Genomic DNA, 23,726 nt, shown 5'->3' on the forward strand with positions numbered 1-23,726 from the left:
CTTTCAAAATATCCAATTAACAAATATAATAACCATATGTTTCTCTAATAAGACGAAAAATATTATTACGAAATCTAGTTTATATCTCGGGAACATGTAATGAATTCTAAAACTAACATTTACATTAGCTATCGTTACTAGTTTAGCCTAAGATGTTCACACTTTTGTATGAGTCTACATTTAATACCCGTATATAATATATTAATATGCTTTATAATGTACCATGAATACTACCTGATATTCTTTTGTAACAGTGCGATCCTAGAAGAAATTATATTGGTCTGGGGCCTACCAGTTTTAAGATATTCCGCTGCTAGTTATGTCTACTGATCATTTTGGGGCTTTATAGAATATTTTGTGAATAGTTAATATGCTTAAGGTATCTATTACTTTATAAACAACTTAATTTTTGTTTAGGTGGACACTACATTACATTATATTTGTGTATTCACCATCTCATGCAGATTAATTTATTTATTGTGCATTCACCCACAGAGACAATTAGATGAACTTCTGTCCATTTAAAACTTTTTAGCAAACATTTAAAGTCCAAAAAATAACTATATCATGCGGGTATCCCTCAATATTGGAATCTTTTAGTGCTTGTTCACTATTGGGTCAGTTTTGTAAAATGAAAAAACTCCCAGGGTATTTTCAGATGGTTTTAATTGATATATTGTTTTATTAATACTAAGTTTATGACTGCATCATATATAAAATATAAGGTCTTACAGTGATTAGAGCTATCAAATGATAACCACCATTATTTTGATATTTCAAATGTTTAGTATACTTTACTTAACAGTATTAGCTTGAAACAACATCCCCTTTTTCTTTTATAGAGTACACTTCTCCAGTGTCTGGTCTATAAATCTCCATCTTTTAGATATTGTACAATATATCGTACATATGCAGTTAAAAAGGTACATCAGTTTTATCAAATCATTGATCTTATCGCCATATTATTCTACCTTTTAAATGTTAGTATTTACATAACCACCTTATTAGTATCATGGATAGTCTTTGATGGCTTTAAAGGCCATAAATGTAATTACTATATTATGGGTTATGTATTGAAAGATCAAAATCATTTATTTAGGAACTTAAACCTTGGATTCGTTTAGAGAGTAATTCGTAGAAATGAGGATGATAGTAACTTATACAATGCAACTACAAAATACACATTTTACAATAGCTCCAGTGTGGCCATAAAAAGACAACTATTGTTATTGCTAAATTATGCTATCATGCGATCAAATATAGACACTCGGTTGTTCTCCTTGTTCTCTACAGTAATTTTAATAAGACAAATAAATGGGAACCTTTGTTACAAATATCTGACACAGCAACTCTAATAATTCTTCCTTTAATTTCTTTTTGGTGGTATTGCTGGCATGCCTTTTCGGCTGCATCAGTGTTTACAAATCCGATATGCGCGCCGGTTAGATGCCCTCTATCAATCTACACATATTTCAATTTGTATTACAAGCAGACCTTTATGGATACTACGGGATCAACCAATTCAAAATATGCCTTTAGTTCGTCATTTGTTATGTCATTTGGCAAATTGCGCACATAAATCATAGAGCCAGGCTCAGTCGAAACCATGGAACGAAAAAGATCATGATCCCACCTAAAAATGAACGAAATTAACATACTATGGAAGATACTTGCAGGAATCTCCTCTTTTGAGCGAGAGGGAAGATCCTTTCAATGCATCATTAATCCAACTTCTTGAAGGCATAGTATTCCGATTTTTTCCTCTTAAAAAGGGTTTTATTTTTATTATAAAAACATACTCTATGCGATCAAAAATTGATTTTCTTACTTTTTTGTCTAAATAAAAGGATTTTAAAGCCAATTTGTAAAATATACCTGTTTTTGTTTTGTTTAACAATATCCCCCTTATTGCGTTCTTGTAAATTCTATTAGGATTTTCCGCATTTTGTTTCGGCGCCTTCACAGGATCCACATCCATCTCTAAGATGAAAAATAAGTTCGATGTACGTAACACATGAACCCAACTAGAATATAAAAAGACCAAAATATATATTAGGACTAAATCAATAGCTTAAAATATTTATGCATCTTGCAAAAAATGTGATAGCCACCTGAACGCCTCACCATATCCTTGCTTCTTTATGATGCTACACATAAAAACTTCTACCGGTCTTACGCAACGACCAGGACGACAATTTTTTCCGTATGTCTCGTTGGCATATAGTGACAGATGCATACGCAATTCTTCCTCTGAGGCAGCACCCTGCTTATCAATCTTATTCCCCAAAATTACGAATGGTTTGTTGGATAACTCCTCTTCATTGAGAAGAGATTTAAGTTCCTCTGCAGATTCTTGAAATCTTGTTCTGTCGCTAGCATCAACGATGAAAACGATAGCATCTACGTTGCCACAGTACTGCTTCCAAACACGTCTAGCAGTTTCATGTCCACCAAGATCAAAGGCAGTTACATTGACTTTTTCTAATGTAAGTTGCTCTGAATGTGGATGTAGAGTTGGTGTGTGTATGGCAACTCTATTGTCCTTTAGCATACGCAATAGTGTTGTCTTTCCTGCATTATCTAAGCCAAGAAAGACAATCCTGGCTTCCTTATTCAACCATCCAAAAGAAGATAGTGTTCTCCTTATCCTAAAATTTGAAGTTATACCACATTTATAAGAGATAGTAACATAAATGGGATATATTAGCTGTCAAACGAACCAATTTATAATAAACATCATCTTGATGGGATTATCACCCACTCATTAATAATGAGTTTATAAAGAGACTAGATAAATGAAATATTTTGTAGAAGTTAAGGCGTCTTTCTGATTTTGTGTAGGAAAGAGTATGGTGCCAAAAACTGAGAAACGAAAACGGTATTATTAAATACCAAACAAAATCGTTTATATTTGTGAAATTTATAAAAGAATCACAAACTTGTCACACACATATGTATCGTTGAGTGGATAGAAAACGATTTCCATTAGTCATCACCCCACTCACTCTCCAAAATGTGCATCAGAGTATAATTGTGATCCATCATAGTATTGTCAACGGAATCAGCGTTGGCATACAATTTGCTGTGCACTCCCACATTTCCTGTTGGTAATATTTTCGCCGCTGAAATACCCACACGCACAACATACACATTAATATGGACGCATACATATTATGTTATTTTGTTAAAACTACGATAATAGTGTCAAAATGTGAGTACACCTTCCACTATTTGAAACATGAGCAGAAATGGCGGTAGACAACGGGGTAAGTATACTCTTTAGCAGAGGTTCTACATTTAGGTCAGGGTCTAGCAACCTTTTGCTGTTAGAATCGTCGACAGTTTGCAGATTTACGTAACCAACATCGAAGTCAATGGTACCACTATCAGAATCTTCCATATATTCCCTATCAAATATGTCACGCTCTTTGAGATTGTCAACCATGCCTGTTCCAGATATCAAATCTGATAGGAATTCCAACATATTTCCGAATGCTTCACTATCTCTCTGAACCTGTGGTGTAGACATTACTTTAGAAATGGCGATAGCATGAACTTTCTTTGCATCGATAGATAGGCTTTTCTTGGCATTTGGTAAATAGACGACTAACATGAAATTCAAACCTATTCCAATTTGGATACTGTCAAAAACGTCCATTATCGAGAGAGAAGCGGTCTGGATATGTAAATACGTGATTAGAGATCCGATTGTTGTTATAACACTAGGTATTATGTCTCCTGTTTTGTTGTTGTGAACAAATGTCAACAGCACTGTAACTATTGACTTCAAAAACGTGTTATAATATCTCAGGGGTAGATATCTTATGATTCCATTAAGAAAATCCAATGAATATTTGGATAGCCTTCTGTGTGTTAAGCAAAAATGGAATATATTCAGTATTTTTTCCATGTTGACAAGTATTTCGTTTTCAAATAAATCGCACTGCATAAAGTAACACACAAGCAACTTGAGAGCTCCTTGTGCATTCCCAATTGAAACTTTGAGGTTATCTAGACAAACCAGATGCTCAAATAATTGTACATAAATTACTGTCGACTTTTTGGCGAATTTTAACAACAAATATAATATCTGAAAACTATAAGGTATGAATGAGTGCATTTCTTGTTTTATGATCAAAGCAAGGGTTGGGATCAATACCTCTTCAATCTTTTCTAGTGATAAATTTACATTGTTTCCAGACTGAAGATGTATTCTTAACAATATTGATAGTGATTCAAACAAATAGTGGTTGTATATGGGATTAATTGGGTTATCAGAAACGGCCTTTATCAGATCTATAATGATTTCGAGTGTTAACAACCCACTTTCACGAATATCTTCACGTAAAAACAAAAATATTTTCATTGTACACTTAATGTAAAATTCGTTACACGATTTATTACTCCTCATCATATTCAACAAACACTCCAAGCCCTGAAATAAACTATTTTTCAACCCTAACCGATGGTTAAACAATCCAGGTAATATTCTTGCGATAGCTTCCGATGCAAATGATCTAATAGCTTCATGCCCATTCCCCAGGAATGAAACAAGTGATGGTATCAATAATACAAGTTCATCCTCCGAAATCGATTTGCGGAATGTACAAATATATTTCATCGTTGCTAGAATAACTAATATATTTTTTTGTTGTGTCTGCGGTTTTTGTGATTCCACGATAAAATCATTTTTTAAGTAGTCGACAAAATACTGGTTAACGTTAAATCTGTTGGCTTCTCCCTTGAAATTTGAACAAATAACCAATTGTAAATAAAGTTCTTTTAATTTGTAATCATTACTTGCGGCAACGTTTTTGGCTGCCTCAGAAAGAATTTGATGACAAAATTGATTATAATTAGTCACTACTTTTTTCAAGAATGAAATTGCAGCAAACCTTCTGCTGAAACAAGAGCTTGAATCCAATTCACGTTGTAAAAATTCTACAGGTGCATCATCTAAAAGATATAAATCATATTCCCTAAAACCAATATTTGGAAGAATAATGGTTTGTATGATTTCTGCCAGAAAAGCACTATTCATAAAAGGATTCCTTCGTATTGATGGCTCCGTACTCTTCCAGTGTGTTGAAGATGCAGCAGATAAAAAGTTTAGAGCCGCACAACAGAGGCGATCGTGGTCACTATCCTGTGTTATCGAACGAGATACACTAACAGCGTCCTCTATACATGTGAAAGCAAATGGATGAAATGCCTCCTGATACCTTTCGGCATAATAACGGAACAATTTGAAAATAGCAATTTTCATCTTAACTATGACACCATTTGAATCTATCTCCATCAAAAACTGATCATTAAGATTAATTGTCATAATCATTCCACTAAAATAATGTTGAGCGTTATCTTCAAAAGATTCAGGTAGATCAAATGCGTGTATATAGCAAAATATCTTCGTTACATGTGTTATTAATTCGAACAAGTCCATTATTATCGCAGATATAGATTTTTTTGCAGCAGTATTGAGAGAATTCAGAATGGAGAGATATTCAGTTAACTTAGCAATGCTATATTTGAATATGTACAGCAAATGTGAGTCACATAATGTTAGAATTACTTTGAATTCCATTGAAATTTCATTGCTATAAACCCTTGTTTTGTATCGTTTCATAAATTTTTTAAGTAGCGCTAAAGCTTTTATTTTATCCTTAAAATATTCCAAGTTTACTGAAATCTCTGTGAGTACTAAATGAGAAAGAGAAACCTGTAGAGTGTGCTTTGGAGCACCTAGTTCGGGAACGTTTGATCCAAATTGCCACAATTGTGCATCATAATACAATTTACGATCGTCAAAAAAGAACAAATCATCAGCAGGGTAGTAATTAATGTCATATGTCTTATTATATGGGTTTGCAACATGCGTATTCAATGTAGTCAGTGGGAATACAGAGTTTGCTGCCTGCAGAAAATCATTTGAAGCTATATCTCCTAATCTAATTCCCTTGGAAAGTTCGCACATCTTCTTTATACAATCCAAAAGTTTATTAAAAAAGTCAAAATAGGAGTGAGAAATATCTGCAGCGTTATTTGTATTCAGAACGTTATTGTACAAAAAAATCATTTGTCTTATTTCAGTGTAAATCTGAATATAGTTTATCAAGTTATTCGCATAGTTCAAGTGAGTAAATGTATTATTTTCTTTACAAGATCCGGACAAAGCTTGCTCTGACTTTAATTTATCCTCAAGTCGTGAATACAAAGTAGGATATACTAAACCAGGATTTATATCACTCATATGACCATAGCTAATAAAACCCAATGCATATTCAAGTCCTGTAGGAAATTCGAGATCTGAAACAATTAGTAGTGCATTTTCAAGTTGTGAAGCGATTGGTTTTGCGATTCTCAAAGGTTCACTGTTCAACGTTGTGACCAGTAAGAAGGACTCAATCAGGTGTTGTAGAGTATCACTGAATCCACCGAACGATTTTGAGACACAAAAATTGGAACGTATATAGTTCTTCAAAAAGATTGCCACCCATAGTTGTACATCTGTCGTTGCGTACTTCAATCCCATGAGCTCATCATCTGAAAATTTATCTATGAAAACATGTACTAAGGTACATACCTGAGAGGTTGTTTCCTATGAATGATATTGACGATGGTGCAATTATAATCTTGAATAAGGCCGTTATTTTAAGTTCTATATCACTTCCTTGTGGCTGCAGCAAGGCAAACGTTTGTTCCTCCGCAGATTTTATGGCGAGCCTATCATGACTTAACGACTGACGACACAATGAAATAATAGAGCGAATGAATGATATTTCGGCCATTGTTTGGTAGCTGTACTAGGTAACTATTTAAATAACAAAATTTTCCTGAGCGGGGTACTCATCCGCATGATTGCCTTAATATATAACTATCATTTCAAGTCTAAACAGTTGCAGAACTAATATATTCAGACGATTGTCCAAAACCGCCAAACAGACCGTGGCTCTATTCTGGTGTTACACCATATGACGGGAGCTTTCCCTGTAGGAGAAAATCGTTGATATAAGGTTAAATTAAATAAATGATAAAGTTTACATTTAAATTATACATTGTGTATACGCGCCTACGTGGAAAGGTGCAGATCTACAAAACGTTTTCGTACTAGTTAATCTCTTTGATTCACCCAAAGATAATTCCAAATATATACATCTTCGGTTTAAGATATCGGAAAATAGAGAATATTTACAAATGGAAGTTTTTAAATATATACCTTTCTATTACAAGATTACATCGTGTCCAGTGATATTACGTGTGTTTATATCTCATCCACCCGTAGCATACCATTTATCCACATAGTATACCTAACTAATTAAGCTTCCAATGTATAGAATCATAATGTTTAGTTTGTTGGAGATGATATATACTTTAATAGATAGTACCCGGATTTGGTTACCAAAAATACCGATATCTCAGAAATATAACATAATAAGGATAAATATATAAACTCAGTTTATAAATGTGTACAACGGTTAAAAAGTATATTGTGATCCATACTTCCTGACAGACAACGTAGAAGGATGCAAATGAATAAGATGGAAAAGCTATTTTTTCTATAAAATAACCATAGCATGAAAATATAGTATATAGAGTCCGTTTGATCTGTTTGTACTCTTTTATTGGACTATGGGGATTCCTTAGGACTTATCCTCGTTTATTTTTAAAATATACGCGGTTTACACCAACATTTTGCGATATATAAGCCTCTTTTGTATAAAGTGTTATTGGATTGCTGGAATCCCTCTGTTTCAAGATCACAAAGACATTATTATCTGCAGAATGGATTATTACACATAATGGGTTCATCCAGCAACGTGAGAGATACTTCCAGGGAGGATGGAAATTTGAATAAATCTTACTCTAGCTATCGTAAATATAGAAGAAGTCCCTCCTCTTCTTCGTATAATAGTTCTCGAAGGAGTAGGAGTTATAGAAGTAGGAGCCGTACTAGACAAAGTTATCGCAGTAAAAATGGCTATAAAGATGAACAAAAATATGATTCTCGATATAAAAGTCGTGATAGTAGCTCTTACAAGCCAAGTAACTCCAGAAATGATTTAACTGGTGATCAAAATGCCAAGGATTCCAAGAAGGTTCCAACTTCTAGAGTACGTAATTGTATTTACAATAAATAACATTGTAGCAACCTAAGAAGAGTGCATGGGATAGTATGATGCCGGTTTCGAATCTAAGCGCTGAATTGTGCGATACACATTCACTAAATGAGAACAAGGCAAAGGGCAAACATTCCAGTTCCTCTCAAGTAGTACCAGATTCTCAACAGTGTAGGATATATATCGGATCTCTAGATCCTGATGTGAAAGAAGAAGATATAAGAACAGTTTGTTTGTACACATTGATTTTGACAGATTGGTAGATTTTTTCTTCTTTTGGGGAGATTACATGTATAGAAATGCCCAGAGATCCGAGTACCAACAAATCAAAAGGGTATTGTTTTGTCGAATATAGAAAGAAAGAATCCGCTGATGTTGCGATTGTATCTATGCAGGGATTCCAAATTAAGGGTCGTCCTATTAAATTAGGAAAGCCAAATGCGGCTACCGGTCAGGGTAGCGTTTTTTCCGCAGGTGAGTTTGGATTAAGATTTATGATCTTTTATAGGTATGGGAATGGCATCAATGTCTGCAGCCTATACTAATCCATTTGCGAATCCCATGGCTGCAGGTGTTTTGGCAGCAGCTGCGTTTCTGCAGAGTCGTTCAGGAGTTAAGATAGACACATGTATGTTTTCCAAAGTTGTTAATAAGCGTGATGTAGCGGTTATTTTGAGTAAGATTGGTGCTAGTGCATCCATACCATTCTCTATTGGCCCAACGCCTCCAGAAATGAACGGGAAAAGAGTGCATCTGGAAAACGTTCCTTTCGAGCTTGGATCACAGGACATTAAAAAGATTTTTGAACCGTTTGGCACTATTATTAATTGCGTTCTTATACCACGGGATATGTTGCCTGGATCATTTTATGGTTGCGGATATATAGATTTTGAGAGTCCGCAGGTTGCCCAAATTGTATCTTCAGCCATGAACGGATTCGAAATTGCTGGTTCGTTTTGGGTTCGACTTTATATTCATACTATAGGGGCAAAAGTTCAGGTTACTATGGCACCTTCTTCATTGGAGCCATCAAATGTAATTGTTCTATGCAATATGGTTGATCCAAAGCTTGTTGATGAAGAGCTTCCTAATGAGGTGAGTTTCGAACCAAGGTTTTACAATCGCTTAGGTAAAGGAAGAATGCAGCAAATATGGAACAGTAACCTCGGTGTATTTGCATTTTTCACAAAATGATTCTATATCCATCTTTGTGGTTTTCAACACACATGAAGGTATGCGTATAACACCCCTTCAATTTATCCCATTTTAGACGCTGAAAATGCTGTAAAAGCACTTAATTCTCGTTGGTTCAACGGAAGACAAATTGAATGTAGATCGTATGATTCAAGTGCTTATTTTAGCGGAAATTATGACCTGTAACCTGCACAATAGGGTGTATCTTGTTATTATATATTTTAGTTGTACTGATGCCATCCTCTGGAAAGTTTGTTTCCGTATTAGTGGTGATTTATGTGTTTTTTTGGTTTAAGCTCTACGGTGAGAGGCAAAGTCTTCTAGTACTATCCTTCTTGACTGTAAGTAAAATTTTTCGACATATTTCATTGGATTGCTGTAGTTTCCATTTTTTTTAGCGATTATACTTGGATCTTATGCTTTGTTTTCCATTGTTTACGGTGTGTTTAGATTTAACAATTCAGAAAAAGCATCCATAGGGCTAAAAAACGTACGAATGAATATACCGATATACTTTACACGAATACACAGGAACTAAAGAGGATCGAATGTGCTCTGGAACGTATGGGATTTAGTTTTGTCGAATTTAACATTCCACGCCCATCAGGATCATAGCAGTCAGACAAACGCCGGGATACTTACTCAACTCTAGCATCAGGTGTAACACTAACTGCCATAAATAGATTTTCATGATTTACCTCATTATATAAATGTTGCGATGATAAGGTAAACGTATCAGATAAATGTACAAATAGTCTGACTTAGACTATGGGAAAACGACGTGACAGTGGCTGCTGTCTTTCAGTTTTTTACGACAGATTGAGCATTCCCTTCTCTTCTTTACGTTTTCAATGCATTCATAGCAAAAAAGATGCCCACACTTGGTAGAATATATCACCCTATCATTATCATTAGGTAATTTCCCTGATCTAAACCTAGTAATCGTGGAATAGCATATCGGACACTTGAATAAAAATTCTACATCTTCCAGTATTTTTACAATTTCTCCAGAGTTATCTTCGTTATCGATAAATTTGTAAGATGTAGCCGGTTCACTATTGTTTAAAGAGTAATAATCAGACGGGAACTGCAATTTTTTTTCAGATACCCAATTTATTGGTCCCATAATGCAATCTTCATCCTCTTCAGTTGATTGATTATTGTTTGGCTGATTATAACCACCATGATTGGAAGAAACATTTCTCTGCGATGTGATTTGAACTTCGTTTTCGCTATTTTGGCTCTCTGAGAGTTGATTGTATGCATCCTCTACCGATATAGGATTCACCGGTGATCCATTAGAGTCATCAAATATATCTATAAAATTCGATTCTAAGGAATTTAAATCATTAATTCCTTCTAAATAACTTGTTCCATCATCTACCATTTGAATAATTTCGCAATCGGTCGGCTCATCCGTTATAACAAAAACGCCGTCAGAAAATAAGTTTTGATCACTATCATACGCTTCATCGAATAAACTCGCATTTATTTCCGGGATTTCTATAGAAGTCGTTGCAAACGAGGGCCTGTTGCCCTCAAGCACGGAGTCGCCATCTCTAATGTCTTGCGCATCTCCAGAAATTCTCAGAGGAGACCTGAAATTTGATTCTGCTATATGATTGTATGACTTCATCTTTATAAGTATACCTTCATTTGTTCTATTTGAGAGTTTTCGGCATTTTGTTCGGTTATAAACCAAGTCTGATTCCTCCTCTTCTGATGTGCCTTGTGTCATCGATAATATATCTTACCCATTAGTAGATTATTTTAGAGTTCTATCACCAAGATATGGAATGTGGAGTATATGTGAGTGAATTTGTGGTAGTATTCAAAATTTAACTTCATTATATTTTGCGGTATTGACCATATATAGTTTACCAAATCACTTAAATGTGAAATATAGTTTTTTACAATTTATAACGCTGATATATTCGTTAAAAATAGTCATGGCTAAAATATATTGGAGATGCAATGATTAAAATGTGCTTATTCCGACGTTTCATGTAACAGTTAGCGATAGAAATTCAAATAACCACATAATGATTATAGGAAGGAATAAAACGTAGAAGATTTCTTATGAAAACCATTAGCAAATGGAAGGTATACCACAACACAGACCCATGGTGTAACTATAGTAGCTGGCACACGCCGAATTTGCGTATGATTTCCACTCAAAAACGAATACTATTTTTTCATTCTTTTTTACAACAATTGCTTATTTTACTGAAGCTATGTAAATATCCTGATTTAGCTATTTGACCATCGTCATATCTCATAACTTGATTTCATTTGTTTATATCTATCTATGGAATTGCTGTATAGATTTATTCTTGCAACGTTACGAAATAAACACTCCTTTTTAGTGTAACATTTTAAATAATCCACATTTCATTTTCTTCACGTATAAATAATATTTTATAATGCGTTTTCTAAATAAAATACTCTATACAGTAACGAGTCGCGCAGTTCCTAATTTTGAAAGATGGCTCACAAGACGACTACTAAGTAGTCCGCTGTTCAATAAAACTTCCAGGATGATTAGTGAATACATGAAGAATCCACGACAGCAACGTTGACACTTACTTAAAGACTATTATCTGGACTAGATTGTTTTCTACTACATTCCTGGTCTAGTTATTATGCTTCCCAATCGTCATAGTTTTCTCCCACGTGAGTTACTTCATAAACTTTATTGCAATTTAAATGAAACAATACGCACCAATACTTTATATCGCACGGATATAAAATCTCACTGGAGGAATGATGTTATATTTAGACAGTTTGCTACAAACAAAATTACTAAGAATGATAAAAACTCCCCGAAAACAACTACAGATGATTTGATACACACAGACTATGATGTTCCTATAAAATGTACTAAGGATCAATGGCTTTACAAAGCCTCAGATAAGGAAGTAGAACTGTTCAAAAAATCAAAATTACTACCAACCAGACCAATAGATCTGGAAAATAGCATTGTTATTAGGCTTGTAAGTTTGAATGATCCAGTAACATCGCCTGTCCATTCAGCGGTTTTATATAGTGAATACGGACTCAGGAAGGATGAATTTATAAAATTAATGTTGACGACAATAGCTGTTTGCTGCACCTTTTTATACTTGGGCTTTTGGCAACTCAAACGTAGGGAATGGAAAACCCAGTTATTATCTCAACGTGAAAAATCATTGAATTCTCCTCGAGTTAGAATTGATTCATTTAAAGATGTTTCAAAGCATTTTGTCCCGAGTGATGTACCATATAATCCTAATGCAGTTGAAAATAAGGAACACGTTTTATATAGACAAGTTGAAGCGCATGGTGTTTTGGATACAAATAAATGGCTTCTTGTAGGGCCACGGCAATCTCTAACACATACACGTGGAGATCAGGCAGGATACTATGTTATTTATCCTTTAAGGTTTAGAGATGGTTCTTCAGTTTTGGTGAATATGGGATGGTTAAAAGGAAGTGATGTATTTTCCATGAGGACAACACCAGAGTGGATTACAGTCAGGGGTATACTAATTGATGGTGAGATAACCGAAAAATCTTATATTAAACTTAAAATAAAGGCAATGACCTTTATAGATACTTTTATTTCACACTTGTTTGGTTATGAAACTAATCTTTCCAGTAAATACAACAGGCCACAACTGATAAGAGAGGAGGGAGTTAAGGTTTATACATACATGGATCCACAGTCGATGGGAGCAGAGATTATTTCTAAATCTCCATCTGATACTAAAGGCTATATGATAAATGTTTATGATTCTTTTTTCGAAAATGATTCCAAAATTGTTGCACACGAACAAACAATCCCTCAGAAACAGGGTATAATAGATTATCTATACGATATTTTTAATGGAATCTTCTCAAAAGACCAAAAATTGGAAAATGTTCAAAATAATGAATCATATGAACCAAAATCTCAGATTGGTCGTATTACTAGGGAACGAAGCATATCCTCTAGGTATACATTTGAAAGGAAGCAAAAGTCAGATTATCTTTTGTTTTACGCTGACCCAGAAACACATTTTAATTACGCAGTTCAGTGGTTTCTTATGGCGTTATCAACATGTGGACTTTGCGTTTATAAGATGATTAGAATTAGGCGTGTATTGAAGATGAAATAGAAACTTATTTTTGCCTCCTTACAAGGCTACTTCTAGTAACAAAGACGTTTCTCTGAATTTTCTGGACTGCATTTTCATTCTTCATCTTGCCTCTTGATAATAATGAACTTATTGAATTAGAGTGAGTTAGTCGAAGGTTTGTTCCTTCTTTTTCTGGTATTTTATATCCGTAAAATTGTCTTTTTGGTTGTACCAATGACTCTGTTCTTTTATATACTTCAACATCCTGCCTTCTCGAGAAGACCTTTACACCTCTAACTTCTTGTGGTAGTGGGACAGAAGATACCCTAGATGTAACCATACTATTTGTTAGCACAACACCATAGTTTATTTTAAAAGTTTCTGGTGAACTATATGTGTCATTTACAGTATATTTATGCAATTTTTCTGAGTTTTTGTCGTATTTCCAGCGTCTAAATACTTTTCTCCAAAATATGCGCTCATTATACAACAATTTGGTTGTGATCTCTTTCTTGTCAATAAGAATCACGTACCAATGTTTTACAAGACTATTCCGTTTTTCGGAATTCGATAAACCATATACTTTTGTTGCAATATTTAATTTGTGGGATCTGATACTAATTTCAATGTCATCTACTTCCAAAGAGACTACAAATTTGTCAAATATACGGTCAACATTTGACAGTAAAGCATCATCCAGTGGTATAGGTTCGTTCCCTATAACACTTGAACTTATTGGTAGGGCTTCCCAGATTCCATCTATATAATTCACAGCAAGCAATTTAGCGGTAGAAATCATGAGAGTTTCACTTACACTCCTTATTTTCGAATAGTGATATGGATGTAGTATAATTCCATCAAGTTGTATGCTACCATTGGAAAAAAGTGCGATTTTTTTGAAACCATCTAGCTTTACGTATAATACAAACGTTCTATTTCTTGGCTTTGTTGGTTTTATGGACAAAACCATATCTGATAAAGTGTCCACATATGTCATATCAACAATTTCAGATACACCTTGAACATGTTTCTGTCTTGTAAATAAATTAATTTCAGAAAATTTCTGCACAAGTTGCTTCTCTATATCTAGAGTTATATTTCCTACAACATCAGCAACTCTAGAAAACGTTGTTTGGGGTTTCTCAACAGTGATTTCTTCTGAGTTCCAAAAAATGAATCTTCTAAGGTATCCAGTGATATTAGAATTGGGACCCTGTGGTATTTGACAGTTTGCAGTCAACAACAACTCTTTGTATCCATTAGTCAATAATGCCACACCTGTAATGGAATTGTCACATAATAATTTCATTACATGAAATCCTTTGTTTAATGATTCCAGTGCAAAATGATTATCAGAACCTGTAATTCCTTCATCAGTTAAAACTATCCATATAGTGAATTGTTTAACATGACTAGCGATTATTGCGCTATTAAGTTCATTTTCCTTTATGAAAGTTATATTTCTATCACCAAGTAACTTTTCCAACGATTCTCCGCCTGTCATATACGGACTTCGCATGTCTATAAGATTATAATTCGCATTATTTGCCAAAGACCCTATCATGTAATTTAGATTATCATCAGTTCTCTTGTGAATTCTATATGTGTTTTTTCTAATAGAGTTTATATAATTGAAAACAATCTTTGAAGAAATACCCATACTGTAATTACTTGTTACTCCATAATTAAATGAATTGTATCTTTTAGTACCTTTTCTCACGCAACAAAATGAAGATGAACCAGACTTTGGTATATCGGTTTTAAAGGAGCATTCCAGAGAACTTATGATAGGTTTCTCTTTTAAAATGTCCCTAATCGATATTTGCATATAATTACAATCGTGCTGCAAATTTGAGATAGAAGGTGCAACTCTATACATTGAATTTGAACACAATGTTATATAAACGAGTGGAAATTTATACAGCTCACAGTCAACGTTACCCATTACATCGTAAAGATTCTTTGATGAATTAATAACCTCTTCCGCTTCTATATCAATCATTACAGAATTTTTTAATATAGCCATTATATTCGAATGTGAAATTGATTTTGGAAGAATATTTCCATCCATTACTAACTTAATATTTTCATTATGTTTTGAGAGGTAGTTCATATATCCTCTGGTTGCAAGATACCCTAATTCGTGAAACATCAAGTCAGATACATTTGAATTTTTATTCAACATCATAACATATATGTATGACAATGCAATATACGCACATCCAAACCTATAAAACCCAAGAGTTAAAAATAATCCCATTCCCAATGAATTAAAATCAGATATCTTCTCTAGTTCATTAAATCCTCCAGGGAAAAAGTATTTAAAAAGAACTTTCCATTTTTGGGATAATATTTTAGCTTGATACATAACCTCTTCATGTGATCCCGAAAATAGAACTGGGGAATGCCTCCTTGTAAGTTGCTCCAAAATTGCAGCGAGTTCACCGATATTAGGCCTAGGACAGAGATGCACAAGAGCAGCCGCGATATCGTGAATGCCTTGCCAATAACCTACATTGTTTGTAATGCAAAATGTCACAATGGCATTTTCTGCCAACTGAGCCATTTCATTATCCTGTATCCATTGTTGTCTATCTAAGTCAGTTCTGACAAAATTCAGATCAAGCAACTTAAATGTGTGAACTGTGCAACCATTGGCTCTCACAATCTCGGCTACTTCATTCAACTCCGCAATCCTTACCTTAGAAACTTTGAGAATGTTTATCCACCTACGTTTGCATGAAAAATAATTCATAAGGAGTGAGCTCTGTACATTTTTGATACTTTTGAAACATCCACAGCCACACTTGTCACTTGATGCTTTAAACTGCCTAATTAGGCAATCTATCTCTTTTATGACCTTTTGCCATGCAAATTTAAATTTGTATATCTTTGTCTTACAGCTTTTCTTACATTTTCTATATTTTAAAGGTTGACGTGAACTGACATTGGTCATGTTGAATTTATACAGATCCAACGAGACTAACTCTAATTAATACTCTACATTTGGACGAAAACAACTAAATTATAGTAACAGGGTTGTACAGATTGAAATGTGTACATATTTTAATAAAGTATTCACAAACACACCTGCAACTCCCCACTTCTAGAGCTATATGTATCATGAAATGCTGTTTGAAACATTAATTTTAGAAAAATGTTTCATTGGGGTGTATATTGTCTTCTAAGCTGGGCGATTCTTCTGGCTGAGCAGCGGCGTTCTTCCCCAAAATAGTCATTGTACCTGTAAAAGTAGTTTGTCTCATCGCCGGTATCAAGAGAGAACTGTTGTATAGTATCTATGAATTTCTTGATCCTATCACTCGATTCATTCAATTTTGCGGTGACATTAGGGTTAATTCCTCTTGTACATGTTCCAATTGCATTTTTCACAGTACTATAAAGACTTCTTTGTATAAATCGATTACCATGTTGCTTTATGACTTCGTAGAGCACATCTGAAGACAGATCATAATTCTTGTCAAATATTGTAGCGACGTCTAATAGATGGTCGAGCTTCTTGTGTTTATTCATTGTCTTGTATTCAGTCAATATCTTTTCTATAAATCGCGCTATTTCTGTTGATGTTCTAATACTTGTCAAATAAGAACTATCTGGGTTGTTATGTTCCATTACGCTAGTATGACATGTGCATAATTTTGTGAAATGCGAGTCTATTTTTTTAAGAAAGTTCTTTTTAATATATTTTGAATGGCCCTTTCTTTTACTAAAATTAGAGAGCATTGTTACACATTTAGATGTTTTTGGGAAGTTATCTTCATTAAGATTATTCCTTGTAAGATTTGTTAGTGTGTTCCAGAAACCATCTGAATCTGCAAGTATATAATCTCAATAAGTGAGCAAACCTGGCTTGGTATTTTCCAAGACCACTTCGTAGTTGTACAATTCGTGGATATTTTTTGAATAAAGAATTGCATAAGTGTGCAATAAATATTCTATAATTCCCATTTTATCCGAGAATTTGACCTTGTACGATCCAATAATGCTGAGCAATTTACTTTTTTTATAAATGAGAACACTCTTTTGAGTGTTTCCTTCATTGTTCAAATCTAGATATGAAAATATTTTAACCTATATGTTTACCTTGTTTGTGTGAACTCAAGCCGTAGTTTCGTTCACTTTTGAGTGGTGTGTAAACTTCTTCCGCATTTTCCTTAATATGTGGAGTGGAGAGCTTATGTGTGAAGTCTAGCTTATCCAATGCAAAATTATTGTTAATTGAGAGTGATGGAACGCCAGTAGTATGTTCATATTCGAAGAGCGTATAGTCATTGCTCTCCATGGTGGTAGACAAAGCAAATTCCACAATGTACGGTAAGAATGTTATTGGAAATCTGACTTTATAATGTACATTTTAACGACAATTTTGCTAATCGAAAAGTAGTATGAATGTGTAAAGGGTATGTGCGTATTTTGGAAGGTGTGTACCTTATGATTATCATAAATACTCGGTCCTTCCACACATATATAATGTGCGAGTATGAATCCAATAACCACAACAAATTAAACCAAATACACAAACAAAAGTGTTGGCATATCGACTGTATGTAGATTTATTCTGAATTATCGGTTGTCTTATGGGGACAAGAATTAAAACTGCAAGTGTTTCCAATGTAAGATAGTGAGATTTCCATTCTGCTTCAGGAACATTAATATTTACATAATCATATTGGTTGATTGAAGAAGATGTAAAGATTACAATGTGCGTAATCGTGCTTTATGATCAAACATCCGGTGCAATTAAAGCTTTCCCAAACGATCGATCGCTTCCATCCTTTTGTTAAACTCCTTTCTAATCTTGTTCCCAGCTTCTCGCTTTTTAAGATTCTTTTTGACGTTTTTAATGTGATTCTACAGGAATTTGTATTAGCTTCTTGTTATTCGTGAAATATAGATATTCACTAGTTAAATATCTCGTATTATTATGTTTACCTTGCTTTGGATGTGTTTATTTATGGAATCTTCGTTCAACATGGTTTTCCCTTTGCAATGTATACAATGGGCAACCTTGGTTTCATAAGAAGTTCTAATTCCCTCGTCATCGACTATATGTGTCTTAACAAAAAATATTTACACTTACTATTATACTCAGGTTTATCCAGTTCAGATCTTATATCCTCTAGGTCATGTATCTCATTTTGATCAGACTTCCCGCTTCCTTCCTGCACCAAGGGAACGTTTGAATTGAACAAATGAGCCCTCTTGAACATTTCAAATCTATGTTAATTAAATTAATATCACTATTATAATGCAATTATTCATTTTTAGAAAATTATAGTGTCAACGCTTAGCCCTAACTGGGATACACCTGTTTAACGCATCTTCCCAGCTCAAATTGTTTATTTTATGCATCAAAATTTCAAAAACAGTCGAAACATTCAGAACTACTTTTTTGCATTCGGGAAAATACTTCTGTTTACCATAAATTAAACAAATAGTTACTGACCTTAACTGGTAGCGATTTACAAGTGATTCCATATTTGCTCGCCTGCGTCAACGTTTCCCTCTATGAAGATCTTGTTTAATACAAATTTGAATGAACCTTTTTTACATTTGTATCCACAAGTCCACCTATTATATACACCTTGTCATGTTGGATTTCTTCCAATATCTGCAGATTAATAATATATATAAACAGCAAACCTCAGTTGCGTCTGGTGTTAGTACAATTATCTTTTCGGATTCGAAGATTTCCCAAAAGCCTTGTTCATGCTTATGAATCTTCCAATTTTGAATCCCGAATAATTCACAATCTTTATATAGAGCGGAATCATGCGAAAAACTTGTTAGCACCATCTTTATCTGAAAAAATTTAGTCTAACAAAGTATAAATACCGGTGCCATATGTTTTTTGATTAGATTATAGGACATAGAAAGTTGCTTTGCCAAACTTCTAATTTCCCTTGGGTTCATAATTTCATTAAAACTACAATTTATACAAACACCAACACCTTCATTATAAGCATGATCAAGAAGGGAATTTAGATTTTCTTGATGTTCTATTTTAGCCTTACGCTCATTTAAGACAAATGTTTTCCTCCCTTCTAAATATTTTAAACTAGGAATAGGTAAACATACCATCGTCCATTGATGCCAAAAATTCCCTTCGCTCGAGTTGTTTTATGGCTCGTTTTTGCTTTCTTTTTTCAGGGCGACGTTGTCTCCTTTTTTGTTTATATTCTTCTTTCCGAAGCTTCTTTCGTTGGCTTCGTGGCAATCTGGAGCTTGTATTGTTTTCAGTTCCCATTTTCGGATAAATTAACATCTTCAAACGCTCTAAGTGAGAAGAATTCCATATCTTTAATGGGCATTAAAATATTGACAAAGTCGTCCGCAGTGATGATCCTTTTGTTTCTTGACTCAGAAACTTTTAGTAAACATTCTAATGTATTAGAATCAAACTCCCCCTCATTAAAACTTGACAACATTTGTTTTAAATCGGTTACAGGGATCTTCCCGGTATTATGGCAATCTATAATATTATAATACCTTTGCAATCCCTCTCGAAAGTGTTCTCTAAAATTGGCAAATTTTGATACTTTTATATCACTATCCAATCTTATCTTATTGTCCAATATACGAACAAAATAATCAATATCCAAATAATCTATTTTGGATTGTTTAAAACATCTCAAAAGTGCTCTACTTTCTGTTGCTGTGAAAACAAAACCCAATTGCCTGGCGACATTAACAAACAATTCTACAGGTATAAGACCACATTTATCTTTGTCAAATTCATTTTCAGACCATGGATTTATGCAGTTTATCGCAAATACAGAAGTTATCTCATCCAAGAGTACCCTGGTCGTATTACACAGTTCACTTTTGTCTTTTAATAAATGTGTATCCAGTTTCAATTCACTCATTAAAGCTTTTCCATATTATAATCCTAATTTTATGTGTGTATATATTCTATAAAATGGCGAATATAGATCTGTGAAATCAACTGGCGCAAATAGGTATGAAGAAATAGACTGAGTTAACTTTGTATCATGAATAAATTAAAATGCGAGAAAACTACGGATGTATTATGAAGCATGAGACAAAATTTGGTACGTTGGTTATGATTTGCTATTGGGATTGAACTCAGTTGATTATTTTTCCAACACTATTGGATAATACCATTGAAATTCTTTGTACAATTTAAATATATCTTAAATCATAATGACTGATGATTCTATGCAATCTACTGAGTTAAACGCTGCTTTGAACTTACTTATCCTTTCTATGCTCAACGAGGTATTTGCACTTTTATTTTTCACATCTTCCTTTAGCAAGTAAAGAAAGTTTGCTTTAACAAATGCTTTAGTAATAAGTTTGATGATAAACTAGGCAAAACTGAACAAATTTGCATCGCTAAGTGTATGGATAGAATGTTAGTTTAGCCTTATTTATAAGAATATTATTAAATAGGTATGAAGCTCACACTATATTGTCCCAGGCTGCAGCAGAAAGCGCTAAGAATATAACAAATGCTCTCTAGTTCATAATCGCAGTACATCATGGGCGTACAACACTTGTGGGATTTACTTGCAGCTGCAGGTTTACCTGCAAGAATTGAAGCGTTAGTTGGAAAAAAATGTGCGATAGATGCTAGTTTTTGGTTGAGTCATTGTTTGGCATCGGAATCTAATATGAGGCATGGTGGCGATGTAATTGGTGTCTTTTTTCTTCGTATATGTTATTTACTGGAAAAAGGCATAAAACCTATTTTTGTATTTGATGGTAAACCTCCAGTTGCGAAAAGGAAGACTTTGATAAAAAGAAGATTGCTGCAGAACAAGAGAAGAATTAACCACAATCTTTTGGCATTTCAAGCGCTCGCCTCTCAAATGCGGAAAGTGACCAATGTTTGTTTGAAAAAAACAATAAATAATAGTCCATGTCCAAAGGGTAAAAAAAATATTTTGGCCCTTGAATATGAAGTTAATGATACTATCATTCCAAAAGATTTAAATTTGCTAACAAATGACAATGCAGATATTACGACTTTTGCTAAAGACTATGTGGATAATAATTCATTTAATCCATCAACCTCTACAAAAGAAATAAATTCTAAAGATATCTATGACTCTCATATACCTTTAGGTCCTTTAAGTGTTCCAAAAGGTTTATTCAATGATACAAACTGCGAGGGAGACCCCGTTTCACCTGGAGATTTCGAACTAAACGAAAAAAAATTATCATCTATGGCTCGAATTTTGAAATCAACAATTAATTTAAGAAACAATGAAGATGATTATTATAAATTGGCTGATAAATTGAAGTACGAAATTATGAACAAAATCAGAGAAATTAACCGGGTGGATAACCGAGCCAAATCCATAGAATTAAAAGAGTCCATATCAGAATACTCAAAACACCAAATTGAAAGTTATATTAAGGACGTTGCAATTATGAAGGAAATAGAGAAATTAAAACGGAACATATCTGCCCATTATCCTAATGCAATTAAAGATGAACTTCATCATCCTACTTCCAACAATTTATTTATTGAAGAAATATATGATTATAATAGCATAAACTTTAATAGAATAAAAAGGAAGAAAAGATTTATGAATAATTTGAATGTTATAACACCACCGAATTTCGTTCATAGTGAACCAAAATTTCCACAAAAAACTCTGCACACAAATGGTATATTTGACGAATCAACCTTTGCTACTGATGAGGAAATTTTTGGTGATCTCATTTCTGATGTACCAAATAATGATAATAACCATTCTTTATCTCCAAAAAATGGCGGATCAGACGAAGAGTTTGAAGTTATCGAGGCTTTGGATATCCCCAAACAAGAATACGCTGGTGTAATTTGTAATATAAATCAAGTTATACCACAGAAATATGAAAGTTTATTAGACTGTGAAGATACCATTCAAGATAAAGCTTTAAAACCAGAATATAGTAATGATGGAAGTTCTGAGGAAATATATATCTTATCTCCAAAACGGACTTGCATTGATGAAACGAATAAAAATGATTTAAGAGATGCAAACGAAGTAAATAATCTTCTGAATATAGATCATTTTCCTGATTCATCTATGCATGGTATGCTTACATGTACTGGTAACTCTAATATTATCCAAGATTATCATGATGCTATACAGAAAATGCTAAAGTTATTTGGTATACCATACATAGTAGCCCCTTCTGAAGCTGAGTCACAATGTGCTCACTTAAATGAATCTGGTGCTTGTTATGCTGTTATAACGGATGATTCTGATGCATTAGTTTTTGGGGCCAACCGTGTTTTGAAAAACTTTTACAATAGTAACATATTTGAAGTCTATACTTCTGAACGTCTATTTTCACAATTAGGAATTGGAAGACAAGAATTGGCACTTATAGCGATTATCTGTGGTTGTGATTATACTACAGGGATAAAGGGTGTTGGAATTATAAATGCACTTGAAATTATAAAGGCATACCCAACCTTTAATGATTTGTATGAATTTAGAAAATGGGCAACTAGTGATTGTGACTTAGAAACTGCAATCTCAGATCCGTGTCCACTAAAAAAGGCGTATAAGGAAGCACATATAAATTACCGTATACATTGGACATTCAGCTCAGATTTTCCCAATCTAGAGGCATACAACCTACTTTTACATCCAAATATAACCAATGAGTTTAAATTATCATGGGTAACTCCAAATATTCCGGCAATTCTTACATTCATGGAAAAAAACTCAACGTTACCAAAAGAAGAAGTGGAATGTTGTATAAATACGCTAATGACTAAAAAATCACAACAGTTTATAATAGAAGACATTCTTCCTGAAATATGCAGTAGTAAAAACTCATTATCTTCTCTAAAGCATGTAAGGAGGACTCTGAACACGAACTTGTCGTCGTTTAGGAAGTTGGTTTCTAGTCTCAGTACAAGTTCTAGCTCTAAAAGGGTTATGTATATAAATAAACCTGACTATTATGTTTCAAAAATAACATCTAAGCGTATGTTAAATTCTATTATATCGATCAAGGAGCGTTGCCTTAAATCAAAATATAGTGATTCCTTCTAACTCTACAAACCATCATAATTCCTATTTCATATTTATTATTTTGTATATTATCAAATGGCATTATTTTGCCCTCTCTGTCATAGTATTTTATATTTCAAATCCAAAGAGTTTGATGTTTGCGGGTTCTCATGCCTTAGATGTAGCTATAATCTACCCCTTACGCAAAATTTTCATAAATCTACGTTGTATTCAAACTTTAAAGATGTTACAAATATTGCAATTAGTAATAATGAGTACGAACACGCTCCAAAAATTCCAGGTTTGAAATACAGTGT

General features: G+C 33.7%; 13 protein-coding genes across 13 annotated transcripts; 4 read left to right on the plus strand and 9 right to left on the minus strand.

Moving 5' to 3' along the window:
- Positions 1–1,482: 1,482 nt before the first annotated feature.
- On the minus strand, positions 1,483–1,978 carry BEWA_007690 (hypothetical protein; the record flags this gene model as incomplete). The annotated part of the gene is made up of 3 exons (XM_004830969.1): positions 1,483–1,633; positions 1,800–1,836; positions 1,876–1,978. 3 exons carry the CDS (start codon positions 1,976–1,978, stop codon positions 1,483–1,485), a joined length of 291 nt encoding a protein of 96 aa, XP_004831026.1.
- A 75-nt stretch (positions 1,979–2,053) lies between these two features.
- Positions 2,054–2,968, minus strand: BEWA_007700 (ADP-ribosylation factor family member protein). The gene is made up of 2 exons (XM_004830970.1): positions 2,721–2,968; positions 2,054–2,648 (listed from the first exon to the last, which is right to left on the minus strand). Exons 1-2 carry the CDS (start codon positions 2,738–2,740, stop codon positions 2,081–2,083), a joined length of 588 nt encoding a protein of 195 aa, XP_004831027.1. The 5' UTR covers positions 2,741–2,968; the 3' UTR covers positions 2,054–2,080.
- A 222-nt stretch (positions 2,969–3,190) lies between these two features.
- Positions 3,191–6,788, minus strand: BEWA_007710 (hypothetical protein; the record flags this gene model as incomplete). Its single annotated transcript, XM_004830971.1, has 2 exons — positions 3,191–6,543; positions 6,584–6,788. 2 exons carry the CDS (start codon positions 6,786–6,788, stop codon positions 3,191–3,193), a joined length of 3,558 nt encoding a protein of 1,185 aa, XP_004831028.1.
- An 877-nt stretch (positions 6,789–7,665) lies between these two features.
- On the plus strand, positions 7,666–9,497 carry BEWA_007720 (RNA recognition motif domain-containing protein; the record flags this gene model as incomplete). The annotated part of the gene is made up of 7 exons (XM_004830972.1): positions 7,666–8,111; positions 8,147–8,344; positions 8,381–8,591; positions 8,626–9,066; positions 9,103–9,212; positions 9,247–9,349; positions 9,388–9,497. The coding sequence occupies exons 1-7, from the start codon at positions 7,800–7,802 to the stop codon at positions 9,495–9,497; spliced, it is 1,485 nt and encodes a 494-aa protein (XP_004831029.1). The 5' UTR covers positions 7,666–7,799.
- Positions 9,498–10,077: 580 nt separating this feature from the next.
- Positions 10,078–10,947, minus strand: BEWA_007730 (hypothetical protein; the record flags this gene model as incomplete). Its single annotated transcript, XM_004830973.1, has 1 exon — positions 10,078–10,947. One exon carries the CDS (start codon positions 10,945–10,947, stop codon positions 10,078–10,080), a length of 870 nt encoding a protein of 289 aa, XP_004831030.1.
- A 1,006-nt stretch (positions 10,948–11,953) lies between these two features.
- On the plus strand, positions 11,954–13,447 carry BEWA_007740 (hypothetical protein; the record flags this gene model as incomplete). The annotated part of the gene is made up of 1 exon (XM_004830974.1): positions 11,954–13,447. The coding sequence occupies one exon, from the start codon at positions 11,954–11,956 to the stop codon at positions 13,445–13,447; it is 1,494 nt and encodes a 497-aa protein (XP_004831031.1).
- Positions 13,448–13,451: 4 nt separating this feature from the next.
- On the minus strand, positions 13,452–16,364 carry BEWA_007750 (hypothetical protein; the record flags this gene model as incomplete). The annotated part of the gene is made up of 1 exon (XM_004830975.1): positions 13,452–16,364. One exon carries the CDS (start codon positions 16,362–16,364, stop codon positions 13,452–13,454), a length of 2,913 nt encoding a protein of 970 aa, XP_004831032.1.
- Positions 16,365–16,570: 206 nt separating this feature from the next.
- BEWA_007760 (hypothetical protein) lies at positions 16,571–17,711 on the minus strand (the record flags this gene model as incomplete). Its single annotated transcript, XM_004830976.1, has 3 exons — positions 16,571–17,241; positions 17,275–17,478; positions 17,513–17,711. The coding sequence occupies 3 exons, from the start codon at positions 17,709–17,711 to the stop codon at positions 16,571–16,573; spliced, it is 1,074 nt and encodes a 357-aa protein (XP_004831033.1).
- Positions 17,712–18,169: 458 nt separating this feature from the next.
- BEWA_007770 (hypothetical protein) lies at positions 18,170–18,639 on the minus strand (the record flags this gene model as incomplete). The annotated part of the gene is made up of 3 exons (XM_004830977.1): positions 18,170–18,280; positions 18,362–18,474; positions 18,510–18,639. 3 exons carry the CDS (start codon positions 18,637–18,639, stop codon positions 18,170–18,172), a joined length of 354 nt encoding a protein of 117 aa, XP_004831034.1.
- A 70-nt stretch (positions 18,640–18,709) lies between these two features.
- On the minus strand, positions 18,710–19,517 carry BEWA_007780 (hypothetical protein; the record flags this gene model as incomplete). The annotated part of the gene is made up of 6 exons (XM_004830978.1): positions 18,710–18,841; positions 18,876–18,935; positions 18,972–19,040; positions 19,073–19,231; positions 19,265–19,473; positions 19,508–19,517. The coding sequence occupies 6 exons, from the start codon at positions 19,515–19,517 to the stop codon at positions 18,710–18,712; spliced, it is 639 nt and encodes a 212-aa protein (XP_004831035.1).
- A 148-nt stretch (positions 19,518–19,665) lies between these two features.
- Positions 19,666–20,295, minus strand: BEWA_007790 (hypothetical protein; the record flags this gene model as incomplete). Its single annotated transcript, XM_004830979.1, has 1 exon — positions 19,666–20,295. The coding sequence occupies one exon, from the start codon at positions 20,293–20,295 to the stop codon at positions 19,666–19,668; it is 630 nt and encodes a 209-aa protein (XP_004831036.1).
- A 298-nt stretch (positions 20,296–20,593) lies between these two features.
- Positions 20,594–20,912, plus strand: BEWA_007800 (hypothetical protein; the record flags this gene model as incomplete). The annotated part of the gene is made up of 3 exons (XM_004830980.1): positions 20,594–20,668; positions 20,704–20,804; positions 20,843–20,912. The coding sequence occupies 3 exons, from the start codon at positions 20,594–20,596 to the stop codon at positions 20,910–20,912; spliced, it is 246 nt and encodes an 81-aa protein (XP_004831037.1).
- Positions 20,913–20,931: 19 nt separating this feature from the next.
- Positions 20,932–23,451, plus strand: BEWA_007810 (DNA-repair protein xp-G, putative; the record flags this gene model as incomplete). Its single annotated transcript, XM_004830981.1, has 1 exon — positions 20,932–23,451. The coding sequence occupies one exon, from the start codon at positions 20,932–20,934 to the stop codon at positions 23,449–23,451; it is 2,520 nt and encodes an 839-aa protein (XP_004831038.1).
- Between the last annotated feature and the right edge of the window lie 275 nt (positions 23,452–23,726).

Source organism: Theileria equi, chromosome 3 (assembly GCF_000342415.1).
Source record: "Theileria equi strain WA chromosome 3, complete sequence".
Classification (NCBI taxonomy): Eukaryota; Apicomplexa; class Aconoidasida; order Piroplasmida; family Theileriidae; genus Theileria; species Theileria equi.